This window comes from Gymnogyps californianus, chromosome 11 (assembly GCF_018139145.2).
Source record: "Gymnogyps californianus isolate 813 chromosome 11, ASM1813914v2, whole genome shotgun sequence".
Taxonomy (NCBI): domain Eukaryota; kingdom Metazoa; phylum Chordata; class Aves; order Accipitriformes; family Cathartidae; genus Gymnogyps; species Gymnogyps californianus.
In genome coordinates, this window is record NC_059481.1 from 21,434,049 (window position 1) to 21,451,777 (window position 17,729).

The 17,729-nt window shown below is 49.1% G+C and overlaps 1 protein-coding gene across 1 annotated transcript in view; it reads right to left on the minus strand.

Annotated features, from left to right (window-relative positions):
- IGDCC4 (immunoglobulin superfamily DCC subclass member 4) overlaps positions 1-11,132 on the minus strand; it is a 96,943-nt gene extending 85,811 nt beyond the window's left edge. The window contains exon 1 of the mRNA XM_050903450.1: positions 11,027-11,132. Coding sequence (XP_050759407.1) covers positions 11,027-11,132 — 106 coding nt within the window. The remainder of the gene's footprint in view (positions 1-11,026) is intronic.
- Positions 11,133-17,729: the final 6,597 nt, after the last annotated feature.

The following is a 17,729-nucleotide window of genomic DNA, read 5'->3' on the forward strand; positions in this document are numbered from 1 at the left end:
TGTGGACTACCCCAGGCTTTATCTAGCCATGCTCTGCTCCTTTTTGTTATCACTTAACCCACAAAGGTACATTATCAATACAGCTAGCCAACGAGCCTTACTTGGACAATAGCAGATAAGAGGGTAGGTTTGAGAAGGAGACATTGAAAATAATAAAACAGGAGATGCTAAACTGTTCAGTCAAAGGAATGTCCACAGCTAGACAATGCAATGATTTTACCAAGGACTTGACCATCTCAGGACTTTGCATCCTCCTGCCATAACTTCTCACCTAGCCCAGTTTTAAAAGACAGTATGATTGTGATCTGGAAACTCAGTTATCATTGAAAATGCAAAGTGAGCTCTTACAGCTCAGGGATTGTGTTAGGAGAAATAGCAAGATAACGCCCATATCCATGGCTACAGGGATGCACTTGAAGGTGGAGGAAAACAAGGAGCAGTACCAGCGTTTGAAGATGGTGAGGACCGAGGGTCAGAAGGGGTGGGAATCTGCCCTCCCATTTCCAAATTTAAACTTACCTCTATCATAACAACAGGAGGAAAATACATTTCATAGCCTATGTTCCAAAATCCCTCACACCTACTTGGCTGTTTAACCTTCCAACATCTACAGTGCATTTACCCACTGTCAGCGTAGTTTCTCTTCAGGGCACATAAATCTTTCCTTTTTCCAAAGCTGCAGCCAGCTGAAACCTGACAGTTTGAGGACAAAGCAGTAAAAGGACTGGCTCTGCTTCCAAATGGTGAAGGACATGCTTTCAACACTACAGTATCCGAGTAGCAGAATGCCTGTGGGGACCATCACATCACTCTGGGGCCCTCCTGTATCATCGGGGTCCAGGCTCAGATGTGATGCTTCTCCCTGCTGTCTCTGGGCTTCTGCTTATTTCGCCAAAACACATCTAAAACCAACACCCAGACTTATACTGAGGTTTCAGCAAAAACACCCAAATCACCCATTTTTCTCCACGGTGAGGAGAGGTTTTGCCTCTGTGCATCAGACTGCTAGATGAGCATTATAGATGGTGGCTGCTCTGGACCAAGGAGCACAACCTCATTTAATACTGAAAACAGATTTATTTCCATTAATCTAGACTAATTACTGCTGCTCCTCCTTTAATGAGGTCCTGTGTGCTTCAGCACATAACATCCGCACAAGAGAAATCCTCATCTTCATAACCAGGCAGTTTTGGGCCATTTTGAATAGCTCCTTCTCTAGTGTAAGGAGGAAATGATGAGAACGATGCCTCTTCCAAAGAACTGGTTTCATTTTAGGGAACGCTGTGTGATCATTCTCATGTTCAGGTTAGAAACAGCCTTGCAAAATCTCCTTGACTTTATCCAACTTTTACTACTGCTAAGCAGGGATTAACATTAATTGAGCCCATCCCATATTAGCCAAGGATTATTTGTTAGTCACCAGCCTATAACCACTTGCATTTTCTAGCAGAGACCTTCACATCGCTCAGATAGCTAGCAGGATAATCCAAGTCACATTTTTAATGAAATCTACATAAAAACGCACATCCACACCCTTGTCTTCCCCCTTCCAAAATACCCAATTAGTTCAGCTTAGGAAATGCCATAAAAATTAGTACTGTGAAATTTCCAGTCTAACAAGTTTCTGGTGAGAAGAAAATATTCCCTATGAGGGCAGCATTTTTTTAAACCCACAAACTTTAAAATACATAAACAAGTAGTCAGGAATTTTCATTTATAGGCCTGCACATACCATGTCCACATCTCCGTATTCACACTGCACCCGCAGACATCCAGTGCTGACGCACCACAGACAGGTAGGCACAACCATATCTGCACAGCCACATAAACAGATGCATTTTGTACAGCACCTATTCCCCGTCTCTACAGGCCTCTACATCTGAAACACACACCTGCAGCACACTGCCCTGCAGCATCTGGACACCTCCACCCCGAAAGTATTCATACTCAGCCTCTCCGACAGGAATTTTAATACCTCCTTTTACAAATTAAAAACTACGATGCAGACAAAGGGTTGCCTGAAGCCACTCTTAAGTGTGTCATACAGCAGGGAACCAAACGTCTCCATCCTAAAGCCCAAGAAGTCCTACTATTGGTTTCCTACTTCTGAAGGCTCACTGCTGCATCATAGACACAGCTGGGCAGAGGCTGGAGATATTTACACAAGAATATAGAAACTGCATTGTGTAGGCGACATGGAAAAGGGCAGAGGCATCTTCATGAGTGGGAGAGGGCAAAGCTCCATACGTTCCACCTGTACTTGAAGTGCTGGTGGAGGACGTGGCTGAGATGTTATTTGGTGAAAACTGCTATAAGACTGAGACAGTATTTTTCTATGCAAGTGTAACTACAAGGTGTGATTCCAGCTTAAGATGGCAGCCTTTCTCTTTAAAAGCTATATGGAAGCTGCATATACATGCCCCATCCCATTTCTTCCTCTGGTTTCCTGCATGTGAGCGTCCTGCTGCAACACCCAAAATCCGCCTCGGCAACAGCTCGGCTGCTCACCAAAGGCGCGCTCCCGGAGCGGAAGGTTTCTTTACTTTTCCCTCTGCTTGGCTCCGATCCCGTCACATCTGGAAAGCCACATCCAGCACCGGCTGTCCGAGCTGAACGGCGGCTCTGCGCTGAGCTGCGGCGGAACAGGTGCCCCCAGGGACTTGCAGGGTCCAGATCCGAAAAGTCAGGCTCTAAATCAAAGCAGCTAAGAAATTTCCTCTGCTGAGCAAACACCTAACTGCTGAGAAAAGCAGGGCTTACTTACACTTAACACTACTTACACTAGTGTTAGCTACAGAAGGCTGAGATTAAGGGATGGAAAACAGGTGAAAGACTCAAGGACCTGCATGTATTCAGCTTAGTAAAGAGCAGGTGACCAGGAAGTTTGATCAGTGTACACATACTCATAGGAAGGCTTCTCATACCAGTACCTGTCTTCATATACCCCTATAAACCACAGCTAGGTAAATTCAGACTGAAAGAAGGTGCACGTTACTGAGCGAGGACATCAAACCAGCTTACCAAGGAGCTGTGACGGACAAGCACCCACAAGACATTTTTAAATCAGAACTGGGTGTTGCTCTTCAAGAGATGCTCTTGTTCAAGCACAACCATTAAACCTGAAACAAGAAATGTCCTCAGCTTCCCACAGTACACATGAAGGCAGCGCAACGTCACTAGCCTTAAACCTACAAATCTATCCAAGCGCCTTGACTGGTATAAAAAACAAAGAGCAAGAAGAATTATTTGATGGCTCAACTCGTGCTCGGGTGCTGAAGTGTTACTGAAGCCTTTCACCCCGCACTTAACTCCCTCTGCTGCTAAACAGAAAATCCTGGCAGTAGCCACAAGCGTTAAGTAAATGGGAAGCTACTCTCTGCCAGCAGCTGGGAGAAACTTCCTTCTCTCCCCACTTTGCACGTAAAGAAAACCCCACAATAGTACTTGAGGTAATGCTGCTAGCCAGATTTTCAACTGACAGACTCTTGAGGAAAGCCTCCAGATATGAAGTCTGCTCCTAAGGACCCTCTTCAAGCGGATGACATCTGACTTCACGAACGTACGGCTCATCTCCTCGAGGAAAGGTTCGCTTTGTTTTCAGTACAGAGAAAAGAATACAAAGGAAAAGAAAGAAAAGTTGCATTTACTGTGACCTAGGAAAAACAGAGCTAAATAATTCTGATCAACTTTTTGATTTCTCTGACAAAAGCCGCAATCAGCGCTGACATAAACAACTGGTTAGCAAGCCTGGGGGGGCAGGAAGGGTAAATCAAACCAGAGTTTCAAGACACTTATCTTTCCATCACAACAATTGCCACCAATGACAGTAATTTACATGGCTAATAGGCAGTATTATGTTTACAAAATCATTCTTGGGAAGGAGGATCTAAACCATTTTTGCTGACGCAGCAAAGGAGCTGGTATTGGATCAGATGCTGGGTTTCTTTTTCCCCTTTTATCTTCTATGCCTATTTTGCCAAGATCCTTGCTATGCAACAACGCATAGTGCCTTCGCAAGCACACACAAACCTGCGGAGCACGTGATCGCCCTCCTATGACAACCTGAATTCGCTAACAGCAGGGCTGTGTGAGCCTCTATGGCGGGGGAAAATACCTATCAAGCAGGAAATAATGGAGTCAAGCTGGCAGCCCCAGATCCCCCACCTCCTGCCACACTTCTTACCCCACTGCTGAAGGTAACCTCAAATGAGCCCCAGCATCTCATACACAAGCCTTATCTCCCATACAGTGACAGGTTCCATCCCAACACCACAGGCTAAACCCCCTGAACATCAGCCTGAACATCTGCCAATTCTCTGCCCTCCCCAACCCTTGTCTTTTTTTTTTTTTTTCCAGTCACAAAAAGCTCCATGTCTCCTTATGAGCTCTCTCAGGGCTTTGCCAGGAGTCAAACAGGCGAGTGGGACTGGTAGGGCATAGAAATGGGCTGCAGCCTGGTCCCTCTGGGTCAACATGATTAAGAGAAGGACTATACATGTCATCCTTCTAAAGCAGCAATGATATTTCCAGAAAGATAACAGCACATCACATTAGCACTACAAGGAGCACATTGGAGTTTTTCACTAGACCATCTCCAAAAAAAGAGACAAAGAGGGGACAAAGATTTCCAAAGGAACATAAAAGCCTTCTCAGTTGCAGTAATAACAAATCAGTAAACACTTGACTAGTTTTCTTTTAATATCAGGCACAATTCCACTTTTGTCTGGAAAATACATGCACCCATTCTGCAAATCAGATCCAACCAGCCAGCTGAGAGGCACAGGGAGGACAGTCTTGCATCAAGTGCAAAACTTCAGGTAATTTTAAAACCTATAACCACTGCTTACGCTTTTGAAAAAGAAGATTTATCAAAGCCCTGCATGCATAAACAGCCAGGTTTTGCCAAAACCCTTGCTGTATTCACACAACACAGCACGGGAATCCATCCCATTAAGTAATGACCTTTTTGGTCACATCAATTAACTTTATCATCTATCGACAGTCAATTTAGAAACTATCAAGGATGCACATTTCCCAGCACAGACAGTGAAACATAGGGCAGGACCTTATCACATTCCCCCCGACCCGCTGCTGGCCTGGCATCGCTTCTGCAGCCCAGGTTTGCTCCACCTCTGCTCCAAGTTCTGCCATCCCAGCACCTTTCTCTGGAGTTCCGTTTTAACTGTTTAATTTCCCAAATTCTTACATTTAACAAGGCGCTAAACCATCCCAACTCCAAAGTGAACATGGTTCAAAGACCCAAGCAGGAAATGAGAGCAGCAAAGTCAGTCAGAGTAAGGGAAAGGGCCACAGCAGACTGAGCACAAATGGAATAGCTTCACACACTAGATTTTAATTCTCCCACCAATCTGGGTGAGAGCAACCTCTGGGGATGCTCACATTTCATTAACACACCTTTAATGTTAATGACCTGTCCTCAAGAAATCCACACAAGAGATCTTGAAAAAAATTTAAAACATTAAAAAACAAGAAAGCATAGAATAAACCAGGTTATTCAATAGCTCAGCTGAATTTAATGTGGCAGTAATAGGCAATTGCATTTAAAATGCAGGTACAGATTTTTAAATAATTTCAGAATATCTAATATGAAAGTTTCAGTGGAATACAGTAATTGCTTATCATAACCACCACAAAGTATGTTTATTACCCACAGAGATAACACACTGCATCTGCTGGACTTCTCAGATAAAGTAGGCCCATATCACCACAGCAGGATCCCATGGATTAAGAGCAGGAGAGGATCTGACTCAAACAGAGACACCAAAGGGCATTAGCGACATGAAGGAAAACACGTCCAAGGGAGAAGCACCACAACCTACACACTCACGAGCAAAGTGTCTTGACATCTGCAAACAGGAAAGCGTTAGATATGCTCAAACAAGGCTGATGACAAGTGTTTGGGTTCTCCCAGGGAACTTCTCAGCAGCTGCAACTCCAGCAGGTATATACCTTCCTGGAAGTAAACACTGAGCAGCTCTTTCCCTCCCTACAAAGGCTCTGTTGTTACTCTTCAGAATTAGGAAATTCAGTGGTGTTTCAAGGATGACTTCAGCATACCAGGGAAAGTCAGACAAACCAGAAGGAGCTCTTCAGTCCTTCCCCCCCCCGTCTGGTATGGGGTTTATCATCTCTAGAAGGGCTCGTGAAAACACAGCTCAATTCTGCTTTTTATGAAGATGGCAGATTCAATTTTAACAACTGTGGATCCTCTCACCCAAAAGCTGTTAAGTCAGAGAAGCATAAGCAGCACTTGGAGGTCACTTACTTATGGGATTTTAATAAACACAAGAAAGGTACTTAGAGTGACGGTGTTCTTCATATGTTTACAGTATGCAACAGCATCTTCTGCCCAGCTGGAACAAACAGGGAAACTGAGGCAGAGACAGCAAGTGATCAACACAAAGACAACAGAAAGAGCCAATGTCACAGCAGCTCCAAGTCCTGTGTTTGGAAAGTGCTTTCCCAAGAAGAGAGGAAAGCAAAACAGCTACCAGGCCCTGTGACGTGAATGCTGGCGTAACCATAAAACAACAGCATGTTTTAAAGCATAAGAGACTTCAAAAATAAAATAAACAAGTGGATACAAGGCTTTGAGATTGTGATTTCCTGCAGCTTTGTGTCTTGTGACTGGATTACCCTGTCCTACCCGAACAAGGTGCAAGCTCTGTTCAAAGCTCTTCCTGCAGTTGAGGCAGCTCAGGTTCCTCCCCTAGGTGGGTTTTCCAGTGCCTCTCCTTCAGTCCATGCAGAAACTGCATCTCTCTCCTCTGCTTCATCACTTATTTTCAGAAACTCCGAACTCTCCAAATCCACACTAGCTATGACTGACCAGCAGGTCCAAGAATTATTTGGAAAAGGAAAGGAAGATGGACAGACAACCAGACAGCATGACTATGTAAGTCTCTTTTCCTTAGAAAACCAGGCTAAAAATACTGTAGACAAGCGGGTCCAGATCTTCTCCAGAAGGCAACGAAATTGTACCAGAGTTGATTTTGGCCCAACATGCACTTGGCAAATACTGATAACAAGGATTTACCATATCCCCTCTAGTATTACAGCTGACTATAAAGCAAACATTTGCTTCCTACAGATAACAAAACGACTATGATCGCTCCGGGTTTGTAAAGGTTAGGGGTTCTGCCGTCACCCGAGGCAGGTCTATAATTCTGTGTCCAAGCAGAAAATCCCCTATGCGTAACACTGGCCTCAGTTTTCCCTCAGGTGCCCACTCACCTCACGCAGAGACACGGTTTGGGATGGATTCCAGCAACAAATTACAATCAGATTAAATATTAATTCCTATCTTAATTATATAACCATGACTAGGCTTAATGGCCAGGCAGCCATTTAAACAGGAGAGGAGCGTGTACATCTCCTGTACAGCATCTCTTACACTGCAAACGCCCAAACTGGTTCACAAGCACCTGCATTTTTCCCTGGGAGAACAGCCAGACTTCGGGAAGGCAGCTCCGAGGGAGGCAGAGTTCAAATCACCCAGCAAGCAATATGGTATCAGGAGTCACGAATTCATGAGCCAACATGGGACAATGCAGCACCCTGCCCTCAGGATAGCTGTATACTATAATGACGAAGATCATATACATGCTGAACAATTATTGATGGATTTCATCCTCATTGATGGATTTTATCCTCCCAACACCTTCAACAGAGAGAAGCGTGCAGCATCGCTACTTTTGTCTAAAGATGGGCCCTGAGGATACCAGAGCAGATGAAGAACCGGCCCAGGATCACAGCGGGCACTCAAGCGAGACATCCCATATGCCACGGCAACACCCAGCCCACCCCAGCAGTTCCCAACGCAGGCGGCTCCGGTGCCCCCAATGCAGAGAGACCTGTGCTGTACCACAGAAGCTGCCTCCAGCTCCAAATCAGGCTGCAAGTATGCACGCAAGGAGAATCGTTTCCCTTCTTCCTCAGGGAAAGGCAGATTGCCAAACATTTTCTTTTTAAATTATTACTTGCGCCACTCTGAAGTGGCTCGCGTACCATCAGCGATACACCCACCCCGCGTGGGGCCCCCTGCAGCAGATCAAACTTTCTACAGCTGCCAGGAGAAAGTCTGCTGCAGAAGCGGGGGGGGGGGGGAAACGGGGGACGGACGGATGACACACACGGACGGGACACACGGACATCAGAAAATTAGCGGGTTCTGCTTCACTTTGGACTTCAAGGTAGCGAAAGGAGAGGGCACAAAAAAAGAAAAAGAGAAGGGAAAAGCTAGGGAAAACAGGGAAAACAAAACCAGAACCAAGCCTGAGCGCTTTCTCCCTCAGCTTCACGCACTAGAAGAGAAACAGAGAAACGCCAGCAGAAACATTCCCCACTTCGAGCAGCCTCTGCCGTCAGGGCTTGGAGACTGGCTGTCATGACAGCCACAGCACAACAGCAGCAAGCTCCCGCACGAGAAACCTGCCGCTGGAAACATGATACAGGCAAAACCTGGCTAACATTGTGTGCATGAGTGTTTGGCGCTGTCGGTACCCCCCACTTTTTGGGGACTGTAAGAAATACCTCTTCCCTGCACCGCTCATCCTGCCTCCTTGCAACCCAGCCCACGCACAGGCAACACTGCAACACGACAGTCAACAGGGCAGGCGGATCTGCATGCAGGTGACGTCCTGCCAAGCGCGATCCCCGAACAATGGCAACACTGACTTCCCCGGGCAAAGGCACTAACTGCACGGAGCAGGCTGCGGGGTTACGCCGCCAAGACGAACGCGACAGGAAGGATAAAACAAACCAGAACTAAAGTTAGGTGCTGTTGAAAAAGGAAATCTGTTCTGCAGCAAGAGGACTCAACCACAAATCCAAATGACATAAACCCAGACGGATTTCAGCTGATCGTTCGAATGGAAAGCTCAACCCACTTCCCACCAACACGTCCCCTGTAGAGAGCCCCAAGGAAAGCAATCAGCACAACCCCCTTGCCAGAGTCAACTGAAAAGGGGTTGTTTTGGGTTTTTTTTTTTCTTAAACCCTTTCCTGCTACTGCAGGGAAAACAGTCTCAAAGTAGGACAGGCATAAGGCTTTCAAAACACTGGATCACATCCCCAGCTAGTGTAAGCTGGCACGGCTTCCATCAAGTCCACAGAGGGGGGAAGGTTTTCTAGTCTACTTCTCCCCTGGGTATTTCATACCCAGCGAGGCTTGAACTTTGGATCAAAACACATGGGCTTTGCGATCAAATGCAGACTTTCCCAAAACCATTTCAACCCTCTGCCAAATTAATTTCAGATTGAAACAAGTCCATGTTTTTCTTTTCAGAATCAAACCCACCTGTTGGAAAGCACATCCGCATGTACCAAGCGGCATGTCCACAGACTGCGTGGATGCACTCACTACCTCTCTACACAATATGTGACCCATCATTAGAAAACAAACAGAAACAATTTTCACTAGTCGCCTCATTGCTTGCAAAAAAAGCAGAGAAGCCACAACTGCAAATTCCCGCAAAGCATTTGAAGTTTTCTTGTTGAAGGGGGTTTGAAAAACAACATCCACTCCACCATCCGCCTTTTTTCTTTTTCTTTTTTTTTAAATCATTGTTCTCCATCACAAGCCTTGGGATCCACTTAGCTGTTTGCTCAAACACACAGGAGACGCAGCTCCCACCCGCCCCAGCTTACCCGTTCGTCTGCTGGTGGGGTCACAGACTGCCAGCCATCTAGAAAAACCCACACGCGCTGATGACAATGGGCTATTTACATGGACTGTTATTCATTTCTACACACAGCCACCGTAACGCTGCACCTATATCAAATGATAACCTACCCCTTACGGGAGCTCACAATGTTCTGAAAAAAAGAAAGAAAACAACCCTGCAGCCGTCCACCACGCTGTATGCTCCCCCAAAAGGCTATTTTTGAAGCCATAAAGACTAAACATCTTTTGTGCTGTTATTATGTTCTGCCGAACCTGAATGCATCATAAAAAGGAATAAAAATGTACAATGACATAGGGATGGCTCCTCCACTGCAATCCCCTGTTTAGCAGGCTCTTTTAAACAAGAGCAACTCCAGGTCACACACATGGCTCACGTTTTTCTGTGCAGCTCCGCCAGCCTACACCTTTCGAACCCCTTCTCGGGGACGAGGACAAAAGCTTTTGCAGGTCTGTGCACGCACAGGGAACGAACCACGCACCCCAAGGTCCGCAGCTCCAACGACCCTCGATGCAAACTTCGACGGCAAACGCAGAAAAGTCGGCCAGCGCGACAGGCGTACGTGTACCCGCGCACGGAGCCGTTTGCATAACCGTTGCAAAACATGGGCGCGAGGAGCACGGCTATTCCTGGGTCGCTTCCTTGACCAACGGGACATCTGCCCACCCAGGCGTCCTGCGCTGGCAGGAGCGGGGTGAGGGAGGGCGAGGGTCCCCACCATGGCCCTGCCAGACACCTGGGCCTGGTCCGGGCCAGCCCTGCGCCGGACAAGCGCTTCATCCCCGGGCCGGCCTGGCGCAGCAGCCGTCCCTCCAGAGGAAACTTGCCGCTGGCAAGGCAGAGGCCCGGGGGTCGCTGCTGCTGGCCCGCTCCCCTCCCAGCCCGGCCCTCTGAGGGGGGGTCCCTGCGGGGGACGCCCTGTGTCACCCCCAAAAGGTGAGCCCAAAGGAGGCACCGTCCAGACATGGGTTGAGGCCAAGAGCGTGGCCGTTGCCCGACTCCAGGGGGACGAAAAGCGGCTGGGGAAGAGAAGGGGATGGAGGGGGGGGGCGGTGTGAAAAATGGCCACGGCGGGGGGGAAACGGCTACTGAGGGGGGGAGAGGGCGACTGAGGGGAATGGCCACTAAGGGCTGCTACGGGAGGGACAAGAAACAGCGGGGGAGAGGGTCCCGGCCGGGGAGCGCATCCCCGCAGAGAGCCGGCCACTGCCCACGGCCGAGCGGGGTGCGGCGCTAAGGCAGGTGGTGCCGCGGCCACACGCGCGACCGCGGCGGCCCGTGGGCACCGACCCCGACCCGACCCCCCCTCCTTCCTCACCCACCTTGCACGGCCAGGACGGCGAGGGCAGAGAAGCAGAGACAAAGCAGGTCCTCCAGCGCCATGTAAGCCCCGCCGGGCGCCGGGAGCAGGGGCCGCCGCGGCCGCATCTAAGAGGGGAGCGCGCTCTCCCGCCGCCCCACCGCCATCTTGTGCGAGCGCCCCAGCCCCAGCCCCGCGCTGCCCGCCGGCGCCGCCGGGCCCCGCTGCCGGGGGCGGGGGGCGGGGGCGGCCCTGGCCTGCCGCTGCTCCGCCTTTGTCAGCGGGTTCGCCGCCGAGCCGAGGGGGGCTCCTCCCGCCCTCCTCGATCAGCGGCGGGACCAACAGGTTGCTGCCAGCCCGCGGCGGGGGGGGAGCGGCCCCGTTTCTTGAGGCGGGGAAGCGGGGACGGGTTGCCGCGGCAGGTGCGGGACGCCTCCGCCGGGCCGGCAGCTCCCCGGGCCGGCAAACGGGGGGTTATAAACATTTTATGTGCTTTTTTATTAATTTTTTTTTCCCCTTTAGGTTTTTTGTTTTCCTTTTTGCCGCAGGTGAGCGTGGAGGACAGCGCGCTGCCACCGGCCGTCGTCTTCCCCCCCTCACGGTGCTCCGGGAGGGGACACCTCTGCCAGCCCCTCTCTCCCGTCAGGGCTGGGCTCCCGCGTCCACCCTTGGCCGCCCGCTGCTTTCCGCCGACAGACGGACAGGGACAAGGCACCCAGCAGCTCACACCGCCGCAGCCGGCCCAGGGCTGGCGGCCACCCGAGGGCTGATGGCCGCCCTCCCGCAGGCCTTGCTGGCGGCGGGGTGCAGGCCTGTATCTGTGGGGAGGAGGTGAGGCTGCTGCCCCGCCACAGCCCGGCCGGGCTGCGGAGGCAAACAGACACCAGTGACCGTATCGCCATCGGTTTGCAGTCCCGCTGCGGCTCATTTCGAAGCGCGGCTCATTTCGAAGCACAGCTCCTTCAGGTGTATATCGTTCATTGGGCTTTTCAGGCGTCAAAGTTTAGCCTGTGCTTCACAGCTGTCTTTAAAAATAAAGCAAATAAAATACATGGCGCAGCCTGTCTGCTCGCCATCGCTGCGGAGAGAGGCAGGACCCATCCGCCAGCCAAGCCAAGCAGTGGAAATGAGGCGGGGAGCTGAAGGGTGCTGAAAGATGGGAGACCGAGGCCGCTGCCTCCCCAGCTTGGCTGGGTCCCAGACACAAAGTCACGCTGCATGTCTGCACATAAACCCGCAGGTGCAGGTTTAGTCCTGAGGGCAAATGACACCAAGACCTTCTTCTGGCAGCAGTGGCTGGCGCCAAGCAGAAGGGCAGCCGCATCTGGAGCGGGTAGGAGGGAGTCTGCTTTGGCCTCCAAAAGGAGAAGAGGCTGCCCAGCGCACCAGGATGTTTTATCGCAGCGGTGTGGAATGCAGAGAGGGCTCCAGCTATGCAGAATATGAAAAAAGAAACCTTTTTAATCCAAACCCTCCTATTTATTAGCTTGTATAATGAACTATAAAAACTTAAATGAAACCAGAAAGGCTGCGTGGTGGGAAGCAGGTTTCCCGTGTGTTTGAGTTATGCAACTGTAACTTAGTACTTGGCACTATCAGTGCAGACAAGCCCTGGGAGCCAGCAGCCCCCTGCTCGGGACAGACGTGCAGGGAGGCTTTGCCCAGCATCGGGGTCCTCCCGACGGGGTGGGCACTCGCTGCGCACCTCGCTGGGAAGGAGGCGTTAATAAGGCCACAGCAAATCCACAAACGCTATTCCTGCACCATCCATATGCTTACCTCCCTGCCAAAAGAAAAGGGGATTAGTAATAGCCACACTCCCTTCTGCGCTACTCCAGCGTGGAGCTGAAGATTAACAACCTCCGCAAACCCTCCTTTCTCTCTGGGCCTTTCCCACCTGGCTCCTTTCTGCGTGAGGTGGTTTTAAAGGTGCTGTCAAATTGCTTTAACTAGGCTGTAGAGGAATGTCTCCTCATTGTGTCTGCCAGTGGTTTCTTTCAGACGCACCCCTGCCCTTTTTTCCTCAAATCCCAGACATTTCTCCCTCCCTTTAAGCAAGGAAACCTTTACCTAAAAGTCAGGCAAGTCTGGTATAATATCAATAACGAAAACTGCTAGTGGTCTGCAAAATACTGCACACTGGCTAACGGCACCTGCCTGTGTTAAAGCATTGACCCAGCTCCCTGCCAACAGGTCAGGGTTAGAAGCAGGCACTAGTTTCAAAAGACCCAGGTCTAATTCTTGTCTTTGCTCTCTGCCTGATATTACAGCGTTACTTGATTCCTCCATGGCACCTCCCTGTCTTCCTGCATGTCAGTGGGAACAGGAATTAAACCAGCATTTTGACAAACCCAAGCTTGCAACAGATACATTCCCTGAATATCTGTCCCTGGGAAAAAAAAGAAAAAAGACTTAGCAAACAGCCCCTGAACTGCGAAAGCGCCGGTAACGTGACCCAGAGCACCAGCTCCTTTCACGCTGACAACATGGGTACTCTGCGAGAGCAACGCCAAGTCCCCACCGTCCACCCCTCTCACCCGCATCGGCACCGGCAAACTGAGCTCGCCACGACCGACGTTTCCGCAGGGAGACTCCTTCACAACCGAAGCCAACGCTGGCTGACGCGTGGGTTCGCAGGAGGTCCTGTGGCTGCAGGGAGGCGTTCCTGGTGTCACACCTCCCTGGTGTCACACCTCCCGGGTAGGCATTAGCTGCCTCAGCCACCCGCAGGGATGCCCTGCGCTGCGTGAAATGACTTCTTGCGGCGCTTAGAGAGGAAAGAGAGCCTGGAGAAACAGGCACTTTGTAGATTCGGGAAGCATCCCTGGCTGCAAGTCCGTAAAGAACAAAATGATAGCAGACCTGTGCCAACAGAAGAGACATTCTTTCCCCAGATAATGGCATTTCTGCCCCAATACTTACGGCAAGTAAAAGCCCCCATTTATGTGCTGCAGACTCCCCAATGTTCCCGTCCCTGTCGGCGAGGAGTTTCTTTCTACCTTTCAATAGCTGCAAACCTCTGATACTTTGAGCTGAGAAAGCGTGAATGGCAAAGAGTAGCAGTGGCAAGCGGCAGGTGTTTGTAGTTCAGCTTTTGTTCCCCCTTCGGGAGACTTTATGTCTGTGCTCCAAAAAAATAAAATTTTTGGTGAGTCAGGTATATGGACAGTATATCATACACATCTCTTGGTTTGTATAAGATCCCAGCAATGAAAAGCTCATTAGGGAAATCCAGCAAAAGCTGCTATAAGTTTATCTAGCTCAGCAGGAGCTTTTCCCGTGCAGCCAGCCTGTAGCCAAGGGGGGATCCATGCTTTTGAAAGGTCGGTGTAGATACAAGAGGCCTCAAAGCACAGCAGCACGTGTTACAGAGGTACCTGAACCAGAATTTTTCCAGGCTCCGAATCCATATCCATGCTAAGCAGCCCATGTCCACTTCCAGCTGGCAGCTGTAGGATTCAGACTACCAGGATCCAGTTGTGCAAGATACTAAACAAATGCAGGTAAAGAACAACACTTGCTCACAAAGAAGACCCCCTAAAATAAAACAAACCCGAAGACCAGGGAAAAGCCGTTTCAGAGAGAAAGCAGTGAGGAACAAGAAGATTCACAGCACATTATGTGTTTTCATTAAACAGGCAGCGCAGTATTGTCCCAGTTCTAGGTTCAGTCTGAATCCTACTGCTGAAAATGCTGTCTGGCTGCCTCCCGTGGGTTGGGGTTCAGAGCATCGAGAAGCTGTGGTCCAGGGTCAGAGCAGTTAAAGCAAATAAAAGAAATGGAATTCAAAGTTAAGGGAGATAGCAATTTAAAGCAGAATAGCTATTTTAAAAATCACGACGAGGATGTTCTTATTCCAGCCGAAGGTTACTTGATATTCTCTTCGCTTAACCCACTTCGCACTGAAGAGGACTGTTTAAATTTGGAATAGGCACTTTCTTTGCAGACTGAGCGTGCCTCCTCCCCTCCAGACCACTGATCAGGAACAGCAGCTCAGACACAGATCCCCATGCTGCCAAACCCCAAAGCTCTAAAGTTACAGCACGTTGAAGCCTTTGTAGATGCACTTGTTCAAAAGCGCTTTCCTTCTGAGTGACAGCATCCCCCCGGGGTTAGTGCCCTCCAGTTTGGCAGGTATGAAGTACTGCCCACAGCTACTTGGCCCCCATCTCGCAGAGGGTCAGTGCCTGAGACGTGTTTGGGACCATGCTTGTGTTCTTTTGCTCCCAAGCAGGATTAAACTTCCCAGTCTCAAATACAGCCTTGCTCTGGTTTCTGACCATCTCTGACTCCAGACAGGTCTGCAACACTGAGGTTGACATTTTATGATGGATTTAAGTTGCTCTAATTACCAGAAGAGTTGGCTGCTCTTTCCTTTGTGACGGCGTTGGTGCTTGAATGAGCCCAGAGCTGGACAGAGGAAAGGATGATGGTGCTGAAAACTTAATTGGCAACAACAATAACCACAAAATCAGTCCCCTGCTCCAGCTCCCCGTGCAATCACCCAAGAGTTAGTGCCAGCACAAGGAAAGCGATGGGAATACACCGACAGAGGCATGAGGAAGCTTTCAATGGCAGCACAAAGCTGGATCAGCTCAAACTGATTGCAAAACTGCAACCTCAGTCTTCCCAGAAAAGGAGTCTCTCAGGGACCTTTACCACCAGGACTCGCTTTGTTGCCAGACTTCTTCTGGTCTGGCAGCAACTTCGGCGCTAGAGGGAACATTGACTTCCAGACGAGAAAAGTGACGGTAGCCTCCTGTTCTGTATGTGCGAGCAATGCCAAACAGGAGCAGCTGGTTGCACATAATAACATGCATTGTGTAAGTGAGCAACACAATAAGCAATTTGCTCGACAACCCAGGGACATCAGGACAATTCTGTATAAAAGAGAAGAAAGAAAAGAGGAAAAAAACATGTGATGACCAAACCCTAAGGGAGCCTCAGTATACGACACATTCATTTCATTACGCTTGCTCTTATAAATATTTATTACACAGCCTATCTCATCATTCTTCCAGCAATGGGTGTTGTGTTATTGTTATACCCAGGGAGGGCTTTCCCTCTTCCTCTGGTCCTGCTGCAGGCGGTCGGCAGTTGCCAAAGATAGATAGGGAGCAAGAGTGTGACATTAATTATGGAAAATGCTACTTAAAATGGGGCTCAGGGGCAGATATTGGCAGGTGCATTGTTAGGAGAAAAACGAATGGAGGAGGAAAAGACAGCAAGTAATGAGATTCGGAAGCTTGTATTTAAAATATGTTCACGGCGGAAGGGATTTCTGCAAAAAAGGGCCCTGGCCCTACAGCCAGAGCCGTGAGTGAGCAGAGACTCTCGCACCCTGCAGAAACCTGCGCGGATCCAGGATGAGGGAGTTTTGATTCAGATGAGTGCCAGGCTATGAAACAACAGTGAAGCTAAGGTGTATTCTGAGTATCAACGTCACCTGTCTTTCTACACGGGGAAAGCTATCATGTTAAAGTAACATTAAAAAATTCTAGCATTTATAAAGCTTTGCACATAAAACTTGGAGTGTGCGGTTTTTTGTCTCTTCAATTTGTATTGCTACCTGGACGTCCCCTGTGCCCTGTTCCTTGCTCTTACTGGGTCTCGTCACCCAAGTGAGGCTTTGCAAAATCAAATGCTAACTCGCCTTACACAGAGACACATTGGCCGATTCATTATTCGAGACAAGTGACTTGGGTTGGATTACTGACGTTCTGATTTAGAAAAACATGCCGAGACAATCCAAGCTGGGTACATTTTAGATGAAATGAATCTGTTTCATTTCAGGTAGTCTCCCTTGCTGTCACGTGAGTCTTTTTTGTGAGTATTTGTTAACCAGCTTGTTCACCGTCAGCTATAATCAAATAAAGACTAGAAACATCCTGATGTGTTATAAAGCAGTCACATAGAACATCACTGTCTTGTAAACATGCATGACTATGAAAAATAATATTTGCTCATAAACAACATCTGTGGACTTCTCCCTACAGCAGTTACCAAGTACCAATAAACGTTTTGATCCCTAAATAGTCTAAATTTTATACGCCGCTACGGTACCTACTAACTAAGGCTGGTTTTAGGCATAAAGAACACATGTAACATCAAGGAATACTGCACAGTCGGGGCTGCCTTCAGAAACACCCGTCAGGCTCCTTTGTAGTGGGAAATGTGTTCATGTGCCAAAAATAAGGATCTGTTCCGAAGTTTTATTAGATCTGCAGAGCTGGCTATAAAATGCCATGCTAGAAGCCAAAGAGCCGAAGCAGGGAGGCTGCCTGGTGCACATCATCATGCCACCCTCTTGTGGCTAACCCCAGAAAATAGAGCCGTGTACGCCCAAGGACGCGGCGTAAATGCCGCCAGGTTATTTGCGGAGTGCCGTGCTCCACGCTGATGAGCACGCTGCGTGTGCAAGTGGCAAGGCCCCCCTGTCAGCCTGGTGTCAGCTGAAGCTAGCTTAGGAGCAAAAAGCAAGGTTGGAATAAAACCGTTCCTGCACTTTGGCAACTTTGGGATCTGGAGCTGATCTGAGGACGGGATTTCATTGCAGTCCAACACACTGAAGGTCTGCAGATGTTCATGGTGGACAGATGTTTGACTTCTATGTCTCTGGCTATTCTCTACTCGGAAACTGGGACCGTATACCTGCCTCTTGAGATAGTTTTAGCTATAAAATTCTGTCCTTTGCTAATATTTCACACAGAGACAGAGAACCTGAT